Here is a 19,037-nt window from a genome sequence, read left to right as displayed (position 1 = left end):
GCCATTGATTTCGATAAACTTGACTGAATACTGGCAGTCATTTGGCAGTGGGTCATTTACCACATAGTAGCCTACTGTATAGCTGACAGACTGGTGGACTTCAGGTATCAGGATACCACTGATTTACCACACACACACACATACATACACAGGAGGTTAACCCTTTGCCATTCCTTTGACCAATAACACTGGGGTAAACTCCTCCTCCTTTTGAACAAGGACCAAATCCCTGTTTGAACTGTGTGCTATGCACTGGACAACACCCGGAAGGTTTAACCGCATCCAGATTTTTTTGTACAGAAATGTTGACATTTGTGCGATGTGACAGCATTCCTCCTTCCTTTCTTTTCCCCTGCCTACAATTTCTGACTTGTTGGTAATAAATGTTTCACCCCCCACCATTGGTACATTTTCATCTAAGCATTTCAGAAGCAAGTTAAAGAATGAAATGTGAGCAGGAGTTAGCATTTGAGCATGTTAACAGTCTCTGTGTGTTCACTTTTGATTTACAAGCCTGCCCGAGCTCTTGGCTAATAGAAAGCAGAAACAGTGAGGAATTGGATAAGTGAGTGGAGAGTACTCTGCAGGAGAGGTTTTATTTTAATGATGTATATATCTGTTATTGCAGTTAAATGTTTTTAACTGAAAACTAAGTAAAAGCAATACTAGTGTTACACTGAGAGTAAATGACATTTGAAGGCGAGCGTGAATGTGTTGTTATTGTGAATACTAAACAGCCAGTGTTGATGCGTGACAGTGATTCCAGTGCACTTTAATTAAGGTTATGAAGAACTGCAGGGTCCTCCAGCAGTTAGCATGCACATTGCATGGTGTGTGAATAGAGCAATAAGCTCCATGTTTAATGAGCATTAGTGCACTCGTAGTATATCTCACACCTAATACTGCAGTTTACTGTGGAGCTTGGTAATGTCATGGTAACACCTGTTTGTAATGTTTGCCAACGGACAATAATTCTCTCACTGCAGTGTCTCGACATTTATATTGTTATAAAAGGGTCACTTCACCCAAATTACAGTAAAAACCATCTCATATATCTCTAGTAGTATCTATATAGCAATGCAGATTGTTTTGGTTTTATTTGACCTGGTCTTAAAACATCTATAGGATTTTCTCCTCCATCCTAACACAATGAAGGGGAAGAGAATGTTCACTTCACACTACTTTGTCTTTTCAGAAACAATCACTGTCAACAGTTTTAAATTCAGACTACTTGTTTAGAAGAAAGTAGTTTCAATTAAACAAAAGACAAGTTAAATGAGAAAATTTGCTAGAAGATAAATTTAAATCAAGATTCTGACGCTGTTCAAAACTTTTTTTTTTCTTGCACTCAAAGTGAAAAACTCTGCACACAAAGAGGGACACGAGCAAGTTGGAAAGAAATGACAGTGAATTGTCGGTAAGTTTTTATTAAACCTTAAGTACAAACTGCAAAAGTAAAAAACTGTCAATATAACCAACATGAGACTCTCTTTCCGAATGGAGGGAAAGGCCGAGATGCGGCACTAATAAATTAAGTCACCGGAGACCCCACTGTGAGCAAGTAGTTTATACTGTAGAAAATGGAAGAAACAAACACACAAAAAAATGAACTGAAAAACAAAATAAAAATCCCATCAGAATAAAATATATTGTAAGGCCATAAAAACTTGACAACCACATTTTTTTTAATGTTGAAAACACCCGACTTGGTATTTCATTAAATAGTCCTAAAACAGTTCAGTCTTCTGCGAGGGACGACAACCAACAAACTGGATTATAGGATTTTTCCTTGACAGTCACCACTGGCAAGCTCAGTGCAACATGAGTAGCTACTACATTTTTGTTGAATTTTCAGTAATGAAAATGTAAAAACCCATTTTTTTTTTTTTGTGAACATATCTTTTTTTTCCCTTTTCTTTAAAAAAGTAAAGCTAAACAAACAAAACTAGGTTGGGGGGCAGTCGTGGGCTACTCAATATCTTCTTTCTTAGTGATATAAGCAGCACTTAAAATTTTTATACATGTTTACCAGAGCAACCCTGTAAGCATGAAACTCACACAGATGAAGAAAGGGAAATGTAAGGCTTTTTCTTCATCAAGCACTCTCCTCTGGAACTTTTTCTCTTCTCTTCTATTCCTTCCTTCCGTTCTCCTTAACCCCAGAAAAAGGCTCAAGTATTTAAAGAAATTTACAGGATTATGTACAAAAAGTTGATGTTTTGTTTGTGTTGGAGTTTTTCCTCTCTAAAAAAAAAAAAAAAAAAAAAATCACTCATGATATATCTGCAAAAAGGGAAAAAATGCAAAAGCCAAAAAAACAAAAGACAATAAAAGAAAAACAAAACAAAAAACTTGGATTTGATATTTCACATTTTACACTCTTTGACTAGTGGCTCTACTTGAGATAACACATCAGTTCAACATAAGTAAAAAACACAAAATAATAATAATAATATAATATAATAATTAATGTTTACTGGTACAGATGAAACAAGAGGACTGGAAGAATGGAATGTTAACACGATTGCACATCTAGAACCAGAAAAGCCTGAAAGCCTTTCTGCCCTGTGGGGTGGGGGTTGCGCAAGCTAGCTGTTAGCAGAAAGCAAGCACTAACCCCCAGATTTTAATTTGTGTTGTTATACAGTAATTATAACCAACAGCACCAATAAAATGGATCTCCTCGCTAAGTATCAGGCACAGTTTTCACTTGCTAGCGAAAGAGGAATCCCTCCATACTACCAGGAAGTGAGGTGAGCGGTGAACTTTCGCAGATCAAGCAGCTGTAGCTCTGCCCCCTCTCACATCCACCAATGAACAGAAACATCCACAATGACAAAAAAAAATTACATAGAAGACTTCTCGCAAAAAACCTAGCAAAAAACAAAGCTAAAATTCAAAATAGATGTTGAAAAAACATAGCTAACCAACAATAAACCAACATCGTCTGTCTTTCAAGTTTTTACCTCGCGTCGCCAATACACCCCCCCCCCTTAAAAACAAAAACAAAAAAACAATGCAGCTGCATCAAGAAATAATAAATTCAATAAATCAATAAAAATAACCCCTCTTCCTCAAACCAAGGAGAGAGGGAAACTTTGGGTAACTACTTGATGTCATTTTCATTTCAGAAAAATGGGGAGAAAAAAAAAAGGTCGCCTTTTCATTCGTCCCATGTTCACAGTTGAGTGACGCGTGATGAGAAAGGATGGGGTTCAGTCTCAGGGGCGACATGAGGGCAGGAAAAAGTGATGCAAGAAAAAGGTAACAAATGTAACCCATTTCAGTTAAGGGAAGATTGTGGGGTGGGGGTAAGAGTACAACAGGGCCCATCAAGTCTTCTTGTGAACTTGTAATGCTTGTAAAGTTGTAAAGGGCGACATAAAGAGGGGGACAGGGGGATTCTAAAATCATCCAAGAATAAAAACAAATTCTTCTTTCACACTAGTGCAAAAAAGACATCTTGCTTTTGTTTTTTTTCTTTTTTATAAAACAAGCCTGTCATTCTAAGGGGGGAGGTGAATATCTTTTTTGGGGGGGGGGGTTGAGGTCAGGTGAGGGGATTTTCAAAGCTAAAAAAACAACAGATCTTAAATATGGGGTGGTGGAGGAGGGATTGATGATCCTGCTTAATGTAAAAAAACAAAAAAAACAAGGGAGTTTGGGAGGATTGGGGTGGGATATGGGCACAGCGCACAGGGTGGCGATGTAGAGGCGTCCCCTCAGGACACAGCCGCAGCCTTGGGGATGTGGCTGGAGGACAGGCGTGCCAGGGACACCTCAACAGTGGCCCGCTTTCGAGGACCTCGCTTGGCCGGCGATGCTTTGGCAGGGGTGAGGGCATGGCAGGGGTCCCCTCCCCCTCCTCCTCCTCCTCCTCCTCCTCCTCCTCCGCCGCCTACGCCTACGCCTACTCCTCCTCCTCCTCCAACAACGACCGCACCACCGCCACCACTCTTTAACATGGCCCGGCCACACACCTGGTTCACCAAACTGTTGATTTGTTCCTGATTGGTGAAGAAAAAAAGAGATCAAAAATTTTACCATTTAAACAATAATAAATCTTTCACTGCACAAACCTTTATTTCATCAATAACTGACTCACAAAAGGAAATACTGCACTGGCACAAGAAAGTACAGAACATGAGCACCGTCATAGTGAATAATGTACTTCCTGGAGCAGTGTCAACCTGGCTGATGTCTCCCCCATCTGGATGGAGAGAGAACTGAATCAGCAGTAACAGCTGCAGCTCACCTCATCATATCGGTACATCATCTTAAGGCCTCTGCAGGACTTGTGCTTCTCCACATAGCGCAGGGCACACTCCAGACAGAAGACCACATTGTCAGTCTCCTGAACCACCTGCACACACACACACACACACAAGCCAAGACAGACACATTATTGTAGAAACCAGATACTCTTACTGCTGAAGTATCAAAATGTATCCAAAGCATTTGGGAAAATACTGAATGTCCTCATATCTTAAAAGTAATATTGTGCTAAACTGCTCTCACCATGGACAAGTAGCAGAGATGCTGACAGATCTGACAGCGTCTCTCTGAGGACTCCAGTGCCAGCCATTTGCCGCGGGGCTTCTTGCGTCCCTCACCAGGCCCCAGGCTGCCATCATGGGTGCCGTATCGGGCAGTGGAGTGCAGACCCGCCTTGTAAAGTTCCTGCCGTTGACGCATCTCTATGTTCCTGTTTTGCAGAGAATAACCATCATTAAGATCAAAATTCAGACATACACAAATGGACCAGAGAATATGAATGTTGTGCTTCAGGTGCACAATTTAAAATAATAGAACAGTATTTTAAAACATTATATATGCTAATTAAATTCTGTATTTCAAAATAACAGTATTATGCTAGACCACCAATTTTCCTGTGATTTACAGTGCAACAAAAACTGAACAAAAAAAGCTAACAACCAAGCACCTTCATTTAGCTGATTTAAAGAAAAATAAGGCATGCTCTTCAAAAAGCCTCTATGGAAACAACTACCGTCTGAAGTGCACATCTTTGATCATGCTAATAAAGCAACATACTATAGTTGACATTACATGGTGATTGCTAATAAAACTGGATTAATAGCTTCAGTGTGGTTGTTAGGTAATTGTGTAGTGAGTGTGTGTCTACTGCACCCTACCTGAGGTCTTTGAGAAGGGCGGAGATGGTGGTGAGGAGAAGGCCATTGTCCCTCTTGGACTCGGCTGTGGCGATCTGGTACAGTAGCTTCTCCATGGAGAAGGGTTTGGCTATACGACGACATTTCAGGTCCTGCAGAAACAAACAACACATACAAAAGTCTAATTAAATCATTTACATCTTACTTTTTAAAAACCAAAAAAAAAGAATATATTTAAAATATCTTTTCTATTCTATCTATTCTATTCTATCTTATCTTCTCAGTCATTTATGAAACTAATTTAGTCCCAGCCTATCTCTTTGTTTACATACATCAGTTATGGATAAGTGTACAAGGTTTGGTAAGAGTAAAGTAAGTTGAACAATTCGCTCCAACAAGGCTGCTGCTGTTCTTCTGTGTGTAAGACTGGATTCGTAATGAGGGACTGCACACTCAAATCAATATTTCTTGGCCTCTAAACTAAAAAAATATTCACCATTTAAAAGATTTTTTCCTCAGTCATTGTACCTCAAGACAGTGCATTGTATGAATGCCATATTACCCTTGAGGGCAATCTTTGCTGTCATTAAGCATGTGATGGTATTGCTGAAGGTATATGTATTTCCATCATTGTAATGCCCGTAATGACAGAAAGGAACATTTTCTTCTCTGCTATTACAGCTATAATGAGGTCTTGTGCTCTAAAGTCTTACTCATGATCACTAAAAATCTAATCTAAAATCTAAACACAACCCCTGAGGAGATTTACAGCTATAATTACTCCTTAAAGTTCAACACACTGGCTGATTAGAGAATCAAGCTTGAGCTCCAAAGATACTTTACCTATTTCACATTCATTTACCTATGCAGTTCTCATAATCAACTATTAATAAATCAGAGTTTTATCTGCCTCTGTCCACAGGGGGCCAGTGTTGTGAGGCATTACAAAGCAGGAATAAAACAGAATGAACAGCTGTAAAATCAGTAATGCATAAGCAAAATATTAATTCCACAGAGCCCTAAAAAGCCATTTTGATTGTATACGTTATATTAAGAAAATATCTGTATCCCTTACTGCACATTATGTACCATTATTAATTCACCACAACCTGCCCACCCTGACTCATATGCTGACCTTTGCAGCCTGATAACCCAGGTTCATCCAGTGCGGTGTGGCAAAGTGCACTGTTTCTGACACGCAGTAGCCACAGCACACTTTAGCAACAAAGGCACCAGGGAAGCAGACCACGAACTGGCCGCTCTGTTGGACTGTGCGGTGAACCTTGATGCCTTCGCGGCACAGCACCTCTGGAGAGATCTACAAAAGACAAAAAAAGATGTTGCATTTCTGTAACTGTACATTTTTGGTTCCAGAAGGTAGTGGAAGAGAGTAATGTGATATATGCAATGATATTTCAATTTGCAAAGCATAGTCAGAGGACACACTAACCATTATGTTCTTCTCCAACATTTCTAGTCCTGGGGTGCCATTGGCCTGAAGCAGTGTATGGACCACCTTGTCCAGCTTAGCCTTCTCCTCAGCAGGGATAGAATACCTATAGGTGAAACACACACACACAGAGACATGAACACACAAGCTCTAATTTATTCGTATAAGTGTGTTTGTTGTCGTTTAAAATTGGTTCAACAGCTAATTTAAAATAAATTTAAGTATTTACATCAGAATTTGTGGGACAATGCCAGAATTAGATCATACTTACCAAATGCAATCAGCACCAGTGTGTAAGTAATCAATATATGGAAGGCGATTTTGGTCTCGAGACCAGCATGAGGTAGAAAAGACCATGCCAATGTTTAGCCAGGGAATGGTCACCCCTGTGGAATTAGAAAAGATTTGAAGTGAAAGAAAGAAGACAAAGGCCATTACTAGCAGCAGATGATCCACAGGAAACATTGGAATAGATTTTATTTTCTTTTGGAATGCGACAAGTCAAAGGTCAAATGCATCCAGTGTGAGCATTATTGTGATTTATGGATCTTGCCTTTACAGAGGTGAAGAACACTTTCTACATTAAGCATCTACAGTCTTTTGTGTAGAAAACTGAATTTACATATGCACAGATGAGATCTAAAAGGTGTCTTTACCAGGCACAGCACCCAGATGCCTCAGAATGGATCCAGAGTTATTGGGGAGGACAGTGAGGTTCCATCCATGTCTGAGGAAATGAGAATAGGAGAGGGTCATTTCTAGGGTATACTAAAGATGATATAGTCCAAGAGAAACTCCATGACATTTTCTCTTTCAGTTTGCCTGCCCAGGCTCACAGTGCAGGTAGAACATTTTGTCCAAATAAGTGAGTGAGGCATAAAGGTCTATTAAGTACTTACTTTGAAAATGGCTCTGACTTTCCTGTGGGGAAACCACTCCCATGTGTACTGGTGTCCACCTTCCCACAATGCACTGCCACGTGGCTGTCTCTCTGTTCCACAATCCTCCAGTACTCTTGCTGCAAGAGAAAAAAAAGAAGAAAAAAATAGACCGACTGATCAGTGGAAGAATGCATGAAAAAAGGTTTCAGGTGAGTGGTGCAGTCATCAGCTAACTGAACAAAGGTTGCTAGACGTGGAACAGGAAAACGGTTTGTGGTGATTTTCTAATATCTAAGGTTTACATAAGGTATGTCTCAGACAAGCTACAAGGAGCTGTTGTTGACAGTGCGGTTAACATTTATTATGAGTTGGGGCTTTTTGTCATGTTTTTTGCCTTTATTGGTGAAGACTCTGGCATGAAACAAGGGGAGAGAGAGGTGGACTTGAAATGCAACAACATCCCTTGCCAGACGTGCTATAATCATTCAGCTAGTATGATGCTCTAGTAGTTGTTTAATTGAAATGTGAGCATACTAACCTCCACCTCAGCAGCCCCCGGTTCCTTGTTAAAGCACATGGTCATGGTGTTCCGGGCTATCCTAAAGAAGTTCGTCAAAGACACCGATTTCCCCTGCAACAAAGACACATTTAACATCATGAGTCACGGCATGCTGAACGAGTCCAAGGGGAACAAGAAACAACAACAGACCCTAATCCACATAATTATGATCTTCGGCCATGGAAAAAAGGGAATCCTCTTTCCTAACACATGTTTGAGTCAAGAAGCCAGAGTGAAAGCATATGGTCAAAAGAATGCATGTATGTGCACAGACAAATGTATCAGTTGTTTGTGTATATACGTTTCTACAGTATCAGGCGTCAACTCTGTGCCTCCTCTATACATTTCCCCTGGACTTGACCCTCTTCCCCCTGGACACTCCTGCTACATAGCAGCTTTGAAGGTGACCATAAATCTGCTGTACATCTGGAGTTGTACGGTTTGTGCTGAAAGATGACCTCACGGATTCTTCATGCTCACAGTGACAGTTTGTCTATTCTTTTTTCCTTCTTAGGTGTCCAGATGTTTTTACATAGTGACTGACCTTGTTAAAACTTTTTATACTATTGTATACAAAAGTGACAGGGTTGTAAAATAATGCAGTTAAATAATACAGCGTACAAGTAACCTAGTACTGACAAGACGTTCTTTGGGCCAGTCAGCAGCAGCACTTATCCGAGCCTTTCCTGGTATAATTAGGGCTAATTATACCCTTGACATGCACTTTGTTCTCTTGAAATAATGTAATATAACCTCCTGTTGGGGGGCCACTCTTGTGAAAAATGCATTCAAATCTAAGCTGTAGAGGAAAGTGATGGGTCATTTTTAGACAAGCCTGTCCTGTCAGGATGGTGACAGCCATTCACTTGTCACTACCTGGAATGGTACTTCTACTGTACAATTCCCAAGTCTTTGGATTGTACTAGGTCAGGTCTGTTGACAATATATCTGCTCTTCAGAGGGAGGTAGTGTAGAGGGATTTAGTTACCAAAGGAACTTGGAGGGGAGAGTGGGGGGGATCAAATGGAATCCAGATTTGGGTGGAGTATTGTGCAGAGTGAGACAGAGCCAACACAGAAATAAAGTTATTTGTTGTTAATTAAAGAAACAATTAAAACATCGACCCTTCAGGACGTTGTGGCACAAAAATAATGTGAATGTAAGCTTTTGCAGAAAGTAGAGTAGAACGTTTTTTGCATACATCTTATGTGAGGTGTGTATGTATTCGCACATGTGGCTCGCCTGTTTAAAGGCTGGTGTAGACTGGCATTGTTGTATGGGGGGGGAATGGTTAAGGAGAGAGCAAGGGAGAGGACTGAGGATATAAGGAAATAGCTAAGAGCAAGGACATGGGGCTGAAGGAGAGGAGACATGTGGATTAAAGGGTATGAGAGAGCGGACAGGGCTGGGGGAGGCGGGGTTTGAAGGGGGTGGGACACGAGTTGGTTTGGGGGCTGTCTTCTCTCTGACCTACATTTCAGCCAGCCAGAATCAACACAGCTGCCAGCGGGCTGAAGAGGTGGGAGTGCACCTCGTGTATGAGTGCACACACACACATACACTCACACGCAAATCTACTAACCACCTTTACCACACACAGCTGCACAGAAACATTCAGCAAAACCACAAAACGTGCAATGAACAAAAACTGCTGTCCTTCACTCTCCCACCAAAAACAGGCCTTTGCAATACAACTGCGTGACATACTGAAGTATCACTGCATGTAAACAATTGTGCAAACCTCTTCTGTTTTCTTTCCTACACCACAAACTATGAGACTTAACAGCATGATAATGTTACCAAAAACACTAAATAAGAATTCCCAGGCATTAACATCTTCCCTTGCAGTTAACACCACAGAAACATTCTCACTGAGAGAGAAACAGTCACCAGCACAGCTTAGCTCCTTATGCAAATAGGGCACATATTTTGTCACTTAAGTGCCACAGACACACACTCCAACTTTAGTAGTGTTACTATAAAGGGTGTAGACTGTATACTTCGTGTGACACTGTAAAACTGTTGTGTGACATTTGTTTTTATTCAGATAGTAAAAAGCTGGCAGACATATAGCTTTATATTAATGGGGCATTTGAAAACTCCAATAATCTACATAACGCTGGCATTTGCCATGTAAACAAGACAATGTGCATATGATTAATACTGCCAGCACATTAACACACACAAACAGCTAAATCAACTCGAACTAGACCAAACCATCTTTCATAGATGATGATAGTTGATCAGATCTGGTGAATTAAAGGTTTGCTGTGTTGTAGTTTGAATTAAGTTAAATGACTGCTAATGAAAATCCCTTCTTCAATACTGTCATTAAAACAAAGTGAAAAAGGAAGTTTCCATGCTTTAGTAATACCGTTGGCACAAATTTAGTTAACTGTTAAACCTCATAGCTGTAGAAGTAGAAGTCAATATGAGTTGACAGTTGTTCATAGCCTGTAAAGTTTAACAATCATAAAACCTATTTTTGAAAAATTTAAGAGAAAACAGTGAGAACAAAAACAAAAGATACACTTATGTGCCTCATATCTGTATGCTTCAAATGTATGAAAGGAAAAGCAAATGTCTTCTTAATCCTCACCTTGTAAATACATTTGTGCTGGTCACCGAGAATACCCCTGTCCTCCTCCTCCTGCTCCTCTCCATGCTGCCTGTCCTCTTTGCGTTGTTTTACCTGAGGGAAGAGCTGGCGCCGGCCCGCTTTGACCCGAGCTTTCAGCTCCTTCAGATGGTGATACACTCCATTGGTGCGGTGGTTCCCTGTTGCCCCTCCCACCACACCACCTACAAGCCCATTCTTGGGCTCATAGCGTGGCAGCACCAGCGCGCTTGGTGCTAAGGAGTCCAAAAGACCCTCCAAAGGTCCCCGGCGCGACTCTAGCTGCTTTTTCTCCTGCAGCACCTCGGCATGCAGTCGGATGCGCTCCTCAGAGCTGAGCGAGTCATAGGAGAGCACATACTGGAGGTATGCCTCCTGTAGCTTGGCCAGCCGGTCCTGTGCTGACTTGGGGATGCGCAAAAGGTCGGCCAGCTTGGTCCACTTCTTCAGGTCCATCACCTGCTGCATGCCGCCCATGTCATTGATGAGCTGGAAAAAACGTGCCAGGTCCACTTCACAGCCACCTGCATGGAACAGAAGAACAAAGTTAATTCAGAGAGAGAATGATGAGTGGGCTCACAGTTATTAGGTATAAAATTGTCTTATAGACCTGTTACACAACAGACATTTTGTGAAAGCAGGAAAAATACATGTTGAATTAACATTAATGATGGCAGCATTCCACACAGGCTCGGGTACTGTGTATGTTTACTCGCTGACATGGCTAACCCTAACCCTAATGGACCTGAGTTTACACCTGTGCTTTTCCTGCTTTGACAATTCAAAATGTCCATTGAACATTAAAATTAATCAAAGGTTTTCAGTAACATACATGTATACAGAGAAATGGTCATCTTGGAGCATGTGCTCCCTTGGCTGTACATGCCATTTCCTCCAACCCAGTTCATTTTATTTCAAACAGCCAATTGAGCTATCGACTTTCAAAATCATCTGAGCCCCTCATTGTGCCAAACAGGGACACAAATTACTGTTAATGTAGAACTGATCTGCTGGGCACAGTAAGGGAAGTCAATTGGAACAAGAACATCCTGGCTGGCTAAAGCCACTTCACTGTGGGTCACTGACTGCCAGGTCTCTCTGGCTAACAGCCGCATAGCAACTGTACTTGAACTCTGCTGATCTGAATACAGCTGTAAAAAGTACACACTCAATATAAACCAGTGAAAAACCATCTAAATTAAACAAACACACACATGCATTTGGATGCATACATATTCACATGCACAGTTTCTGACTGGGCTGCAGCTGTTTAAAGGCTCATAGAGTGCTAATGTCATAGTGAGAAATGGAAGGTGACAGGGCAATCTGGGGAAAATATTGTTTTCGTGGCCCGTCAGGCCCCTTGCTGAGCTGGTCCACATTGTTATTGTCATCTATAAACGAGGAGATAAAATCAGGTGAAATGCCACTGAAGCTTTCAGAGCACCGCTGATAGCAATGGAAATAGCAATATTTGTGGTGGCTTGCTTACTGGCTGCTTTTGTTGGGAGAGGGTTAACACCTGCTTTTTGTGATTGTACATGATTTTCTTTGGATCTACATTATCTAATTTATGACTTGCTCATCTTTATATTCAACAAAAGCTGTGAAAGAGAAACAACCACAAGTGTAGGGGCCTGAGTGTAAAATGTAAAGATTGAGAGGAGGCCTCAATTTAAAATGGCATAACTGGGTTCTTAATGCTTCGGGTGTTCTGTTCTGTTGATTAAGTAGCTTTGCATGCATTCACATACATGTGTCTGGCTCACTTACCAATGACAGGTGGCTCATCCATGGTAATGCCCTGAGATTTGAGGTGCTTCCGGATGCAGGCCAGCCGCTGCACATTGGGGCCCCAGCGCCGTCCCAGCATGTGGACCCTCTGCGCTTGTGTAACAAAACGCATCTCCTCGCTCAGCTTGCACTCTGGCCGCCAGTCTTGTGGTGGTACCACACAGCACATGCCAGTCCATTCGGCCTGTTCCCTCACCGCATCCAAGTACACCAGGGGGTCCTGGAACTCCCGCGGCATTGGCCGAAAGATGGGGACTTCAGCCAGCGCTGTCCAGCCCTCTGGCCTGCTCCGCTGCGAGTCCCACTCCTTCTCCTGCTCGCGTTCCTTCTGGCGAAACATCTCTTTCTCACGTTCCCACTCTTTGTCACGGTCAGCGGGCCGCAATGCTGCTGGTTTGAGCTGTCCGGGGCTGTTCGTGGAAGTAAGCAGAGAGGATGTGGTGGTGGAGGAGGATACAGAGGTTTGTTGGGGGTCTGAGGTAGTGCTTGCACGACTTGGGATCTGTGGGTGATTCTGGCCTGATGAAGGGGAGGATGAGCTGGAGCTCCGACTGTGAGACCTGCTCTGCTGCTGCTGTGCTTGTCGAATCAACATCAGCTTGCCAGCTGATGCCCGCTTAGGTCGCTGGTTCACCGGCTCCACATTGGCTGCTGGTATAGAAGAAGGCGGGGTTCGTTGAGGAGGGGGAGTAGGAGGTGGAATTGGGGTAGCAGGCGGGGTTTGTGTGGGAGAAGAGGGTGTTTCTGATACATGTCCATTAGAAACTGGAGTGGTAGGGGTGGTGGTTTGTGTGGCAGATTTTTCTTGATTGGCTACCTTCTTGCTGCTGCTGCGTGTCTCCAGAGGCGTGGATTGAATCTTGGCCTTCTTGGCCTCAGTGCCAGGGGTTTTGGCCCTCTGCTCAACACCCCCTATCCCCACTGAGTTCAGCACCACCTCCAGACGCCGCTTGGAGTTACGCAGTCCCTCTCGACCAGGGCACTCCCCCTGGCCCTGCTGGCACTGTCTCTGCCCGTCCTCCTTGGCCAGGGTATTATGCCGCTGCCCATTTAGCCTGCCATTGAGGCGGACGCCAACATTGTGCAGCCCATTGGATAGTAGCACCTGTTTGCGGGTTTTTGCATTGCTGTGGTGGGCTGGTGCCACTGCTTTTCCTGAGTTGGCCAGCCCATTGCTGGCTGCTGGCTGGCTGTGCTGATTGTGATTGTTCGCTGACGATGATGCCGAAGCGGAGCTGTTGTGTTTGTTGCTGCTGCTGAGTTTGGTTTTCTTGCCTAGTTCTTTCTGTTTGGCTTTGGTGTAGGTGACATGACCCTTGGACACGGTGGCTGTGTACTTCTTCACAGTTTTGGACGGCAATCGGAAGTCGCGGCTCTTCTTGGCCCCACTGACAGCTTGTGCCGAGCCCGCCCGCGTCAGCCCGTTCACTTTAGTGACCTGAGGTCAACAGAAAGAGTGAATTGGAGTCATATTAGAAATACATCAAGATTTTAACCACAATGCTTTGAATCACTCAAGTAATGTATATGCAATAGCATGGGGAAAATGGTTTAATCTCTGTAAGAGTCCTGAAATGTCCAATCTGAGTGTTGAAGATTAGGTGAGATACATGTGAAGTAAAGTATTACTGCAGCAACTTCATCTGAAATGCGCATTTCTGAAAATGTATCCACATACAGATGAAATTCTATATTCATAGACAACAAGAGACTGTACATGCGTGGATGCACCCACACTCCACAATGAATAAGCCAAACATTCAGATGCTAGCTCTGCGGTAAAACATTTGGCCGGTCAGACCAAAGCTATTTGTGGAAACCTACGCTATTCATTAGAGATCAACTGTTGAAATTATTTTCAAACACAGAAGTGCAGCTCAAACTGCTGTCAACACAAAGGCTGAGATTTAGAAAAGGATACATGCATACCAAAACCACAACACCCCGAGATTAAAAACTATTTAGAAGGGGCAGAAAAAAAGAGATGCTAGACATGAGAAGGAAAGAAGGAAAGGATGGCTCCATGCTTTCCACAAGCAGATGGCTGGACAGTATGAGGTAGGAGGTGGGGTCACTGGGATGGAATAAAATCCCATCCAGGCACATAAAAACAACCTTTTATTTGCTATGGGTTTCCTTAAATACTATAATTCAATTTTTGTGCTATGAATAAAAGTCCTGCGTGTGTGTTTATATGTGTGCATGTGGGCGAGATAGAGAAAGAGAGCAAGTGAGTGTGTATGTGCACATAAATGTGTGTGTTTAGTCTTTGAGGCCCCCAGCTGTACATCAGAGGTTTAGTACAGTGCTGCCTGGTTCCATGGCTGGCTCGCTGGCTGCAGCTGTGGGAAGAAACATGGTCACCCTCTCCCTAAGTGGAATGAGCTTTACCATAGGTCCAGTACATGTTAAAACCCATTGTTTTAAAACTACATTGTGTCTCTCTTTCTGTTTTAGGCCTGGTCTTTTCCAGTCTCCCTTTTTATTCTCTTTACTTGCCATCACTTCAATCCCAGCTTTTCTTTTCTTCCACTCTTATTTCCCCTGCACGCATTTCTAAGAATATCCACTTTCTCTCCCACCTCGCCTCCATGTTGTTTTCATGGCCCACTTTCCGTGCTGCCAGGAGTTTCTCATTCTCTTTTCTTCTGGTGTGTGTGAGAGTGTGAGAAAGGCATACAGAGAGTCAGCAGATCTTGTAAAGTTACAGACCAATATAATATTTGATTGGGTTTGAGGTGGAGTTCAAGTTGCTCTAGGTGCATCAACATAAAGGGTACATTCCATCCTATCATGTTTGGTTATATTCTATAAAATATTTTCAAACAAAGCACATTTTCTTAATTCTGCATGTAAAGTAGGGACAGAAGACCCTTTTTAATGCAAAACTTCATAGATTCTTCACTAGAAAACAGATTAAAATTGGGATCTATAATCCTTTTTTTCCACTGCCATATATCTACAGTATCTGTGTGTCTTTCTGCCAGGACCAGCTGGAAGTGAAACACAGAAGCAAGAAAGGAGGGAGGATGGGAGAGATGGAGTTATCAATCACAGCCGGGGCGCCACAGGAGGGAGGTGACAGCCGGCCCATTGACAGGTTTGCCTTTGAAGGGCTCTCGTGTCACACTTGTGTGTCTATGTGTGTGTGTGCGCGTGCGCATGTATTGTATTGTGTTCGTCTCAGGTGGTGGGGGGCCGACACAAAGACCAGGCCATTAAAAGATAAGGGGGGACTGAAACCTAACCCTACCTCCGTCAATCATTCCCCTGACACACATACACACACACGCTCCTGCTCACAATGGAAAAACACAGGGTGACAGGGAGAGAGGGAGGAAAAACATGGCATTGAGAAGGGCTGAGGAGAGGAGAGGAGAGGAGAGAATGCAGCAACAGTATAAGTGGATAAATGAAGACTCAGCAGGCGTCGCCTAAACAATCCTAATGTTGCCTTCTAATCTGACACATAATCTCACAAATTCAAACTGATTTATATCTAATGTTTTATGAGCCATTTCAATAGAAACTCAACTGTTACAGTTTATGTTGTGTTACACTGGCACTTAAATAGTAACTGCTAAAGCAGCAGATGTCCAGACAGCTATCATATCTGTCAGCCACAGTTTGCTGACAAAGCACTGAATCCCAGAGATACACTGCCATGACCACCTCCTGCCACAGGAGGGCTCAGAGGACCTTTGCTCCTCACAGGGGTCTATGCAAGTCTGCCTCACTTCTCTCTCTTTAATCATTTGGTCTGGTGGAAAGGGAGGGAGGGACGGAAGGAAGGAAGGAAGGAAGGAAGGAAGGAAGGAAGGAAGGAAGGAAGGTAGGAAGGAAGGAAGGTAGGAAGGAAGGAAGGAAGGTAGGAAGGAAGGAAGGAAGGAAGGTAGAAAGAAAGAAAGAAAGAAAGAAAGAAAGAAAGAAAGAAAGAAAGAAAGAAAATGCAAGTTTTCTTCTTCTAATAGTCACTGGCAAAATGAAATCAAATAGAAATGAAAAGGACGATGAACAGAACAAGACAGACAATGAAGCCAAAGGGAAAAAATAGAACACACACACACACACGCGCACACACACACACACAGGCAGGCAGCCGGAGACTGGAGTGGATTTCGGTCGCACATGAGCCGGGGAAGGAGAGGAAGGGAGGGAGGGAAATGGAGGTGGGTCTAGATGACATCATGTGTTGCTATAGCCCAGCTGAGGCCTGGCAGGAAGATTTTTAACAGGCAACATCTGCAGGAGCCTGAAGAAGAAGGGGGGGGGCAGACAGCAAGAGAAGTCCAGCCAGAGGATAGAGGAAGACAGGAGAAAGTTTAACCCTTGCAAAGCTCTGCTGAATGAGGGAAGGGAGATGTAGTGGAGACTGCGTGTATTATTCTGTTCCTTAAACACTTTTACACATGTTCTTAATCACAAATAGTCAGAGTCATGTTTATACTTCTTTGTCAGGACAATGAGGAGGCTCTAGCTCCACCTAAGATACCGCTGGTGCTGCTGACATGCAACCAGATATCAGGACATATACCACATGGGGACCACAAGACATGTGACTGTTCAGTTTTGCCTACTCTGTGTTTTCTCCATCCATGATTCTGATGCAATAGGTTCCTAATAGTGAAGAAAACATGGAGCAATTTGAGAAATAAATAAATAAAGATAGAAAGATCTTGCATAGCCATTTCCTCACTATAACTGTCTCTATTGCCAGGAGAATGAAATACTGTAAACACAATTACTGTGGATATATACACTATATTATCATGCGTGACACAGCCCGATAGTGTACAACCCATCCATCAAGTGTTACACTGATGCTATGACTCTCAATGGGTTAAATCTTATGCTGAACTATAAATCTATCCCGATGCCAGAGTCATTTACGGTTCGACCGCCAGAACACCTCGACTGGCGAGGCATAAATCCGACTTAAGCCTTCTTTCCCCCTCTGCTATCTTATTAGGGTGCGATGCAATGCGGCCCTAGGCACGTTGACTTTTAAGCAGCTAGTGAAAGGTCACTATGGTCTGGCACTAATATTACATATAATTCGAAAGCCTCTACAAACCTATCTACATATAGTCACACGTACGAGAAAAAAACACATTATGTCATTTAGTTAGTTAGTTCAATTATTATTAATATTCAGTTTTTTCCCCTGCTGTAGTAGCATGAGGGAGGTTAATTGAGGATCTGCTGAGGACAAAGGACAAACAACTAAACAAGAAAGTGCAGTCTTTTTCAAATGATGCAGAGTCGGCTAAATGGTTTGGCCCTGCGTACCCCACCTGTGCTTGCTACCGTGTGCAGCTGCTTTGCTGACATCTCTGCTTTTGTTATTTAATTATAGATGGAAACATATTGTTTTATAAAAAGGTCCCGTTATGGCACGTGTATTTTGTTGATACAAGCTGCTATTAAATTAGGGAGAACTGAATCACGGTGAATTGAATTATGATAATGCCTTTACCCTTCGGTTTTACACACACAACCCCTAGTTCGTTTTACGACTACATAATCACTTAACCTTTTATATGGCTTAGCCTGTATTTTCACAGTTGGTCATGTGTATAAGTGTGTGTGTGTGTGTCTTGAACACACATGGTTAACACACATACTGTTCATGCTAATTGGAGGGAAAGCGAGGAAGGGGAAAAAAAGCCCTAATCCTTCCAAATGATTGGAGCCATGTTGTCAAGGGCAAGATCCGTCTGTTTGACACAGGAGCATGGAGACACAGACAGAGAGTGGGAGCGTGAAGAGAAAATGAGTGAAAGCCATTGAGAGAGCCGAATATATAAAGAGAGAAAGGTGTAATCAGAGTGCAGGGGGAGAAACAAAATACACAGTATGAGAGGCATCAAAAGAATCATGCTGGGTGCCAACAGTGAATTGAAAGAGAGGGAGTAGAGGAAGAGCCGTGGGACAAAGACTTGTGAGTAAGTGAGGCTGAAGTTTGTCTTGGCAGGCAGTCACTCTCATTGAGATTCATTGTTGTTTTTACTGGACAATTCCAGCCACTTTAAGAAACCTGAATCACATGCCTGAGTCTGCATCAGCAGTAGCCGATTACTACAACAGCAACACCACCACCACTAGATAGAAGCTGGCATTGAACAGAAAGAAAAAGGCAAGAAAGGAAATGGCTTGGAAAGATGAATAATGAAGTATTTCTTTTGATCAGCTGATGCGATCATAAAAACAGTTGTTTCTTAACTAAAGCGATCTCTAGCCCTTCTCCTCCTTCTCTTTCACTTTGTGAGGTTCCTTGAAACCTGCTGAGTGCCACAGAGAGGGAGGCAGGCTTTCACAGCCCCTAGCTAGCACTACTAAATATAGATGCAGTCGCAGCAGGCCAAAACACAATCATTACTCTACCAGACACAATGGATGGAGTGGAGAGGAGAGGAGAGGAGAGGAGAGGAGAGGAGAGGAGAGGAGAGGAGAGGAGAGGAGAGGAGAGGAGAGGGAAAATGCAAAAAAAACTCAAAGAGAGACAATTAAGAATGTGAGGGAGAAGGTGAAACCATCAATAAAAGCAAAGTATAGGAAGGAGTTAGGCACAGGAATAGTTAAGAGAAATCATTGAGAGGAAGAT

General features: G+C 42.7%; 1 protein-coding gene across 2 annotated transcripts in view; it reads right to left on the bottom strand.

Moving 5' to 3' along the window:
- Nucleotides 1–1,412: 1,412 nt before the first annotated feature.
- jarid2b (jumonji, AT rich interactive domain 2b) overlaps nucleotides 1,413–19,037 on the bottom strand; it is a 105,751-nt gene continuing 88,126 nt past the window's right edge. The window contains exons 7-19 of one of the 2 annotated variants that reach the window (XM_053334471.1): nucleotides 12,413–13,871; nucleotides 10,622–11,163; nucleotides 8,002–8,094; nucleotides 7,482–7,600; nucleotides 7,239–7,309; nucleotides 6,854–6,968; nucleotides 6,583–6,688; nucleotides 6,268–6,450; nucleotides 5,154–5,284; nucleotides 4,519–4,705; nucleotides 4,256–4,363; nucleotides 3,944–4,007; nucleotides 1,413–3,910 (exon numbers count right to left, since the gene is read on the bottom strand). In XM_053334471.1, coding sequence (XP_053190446.1) covers nucleotides 3,723–3,910; nucleotides 3,944–4,007; nucleotides 4,256–4,363; nucleotides 4,519–4,705; nucleotides 5,154–5,284; nucleotides 6,268–6,450; nucleotides 6,583–6,688; nucleotides 6,854–6,968; nucleotides 7,239–7,309; nucleotides 7,482–7,600; nucleotides 8,002–8,094; nucleotides 10,622–11,163; nucleotides 12,413–13,871 — 3,366 coding nt within the window. In that variant the 3' untranslated portion in view covers nucleotides 1,413–3,722. Of the gene's footprint in view, nucleotides 4,008–4,255; nucleotides 4,364–4,518; nucleotides 4,706–5,153; nucleotides 5,285–6,267; nucleotides 6,451–6,582; nucleotides 6,689–6,853; nucleotides 6,969–7,238; nucleotides 7,310–7,481; nucleotides 7,601–8,001; nucleotides 8,095–10,621; nucleotides 11,164–12,412; nucleotides 13,872–19,037 lie in introns of both variants that reach the window. The other variant, XM_053334470.1, reaches the window with a different exon arrangement.

Source organism: Scomber japonicus, chromosome 15 (assembly GCF_027409825.1).
Source record: "Scomber japonicus isolate fScoJap1 chromosome 15, fScoJap1.pri, whole genome shotgun sequence".
In the NCBI taxonomy this organism is placed as follows: domain Eukaryota; kingdom Metazoa; phylum Chordata; class Actinopteri; order Scombriformes; family Scombridae; genus Scomber; species Scomber japonicus.
This window is presented reverse-complemented; position numbering and strand designations above follow the sequence as displayed.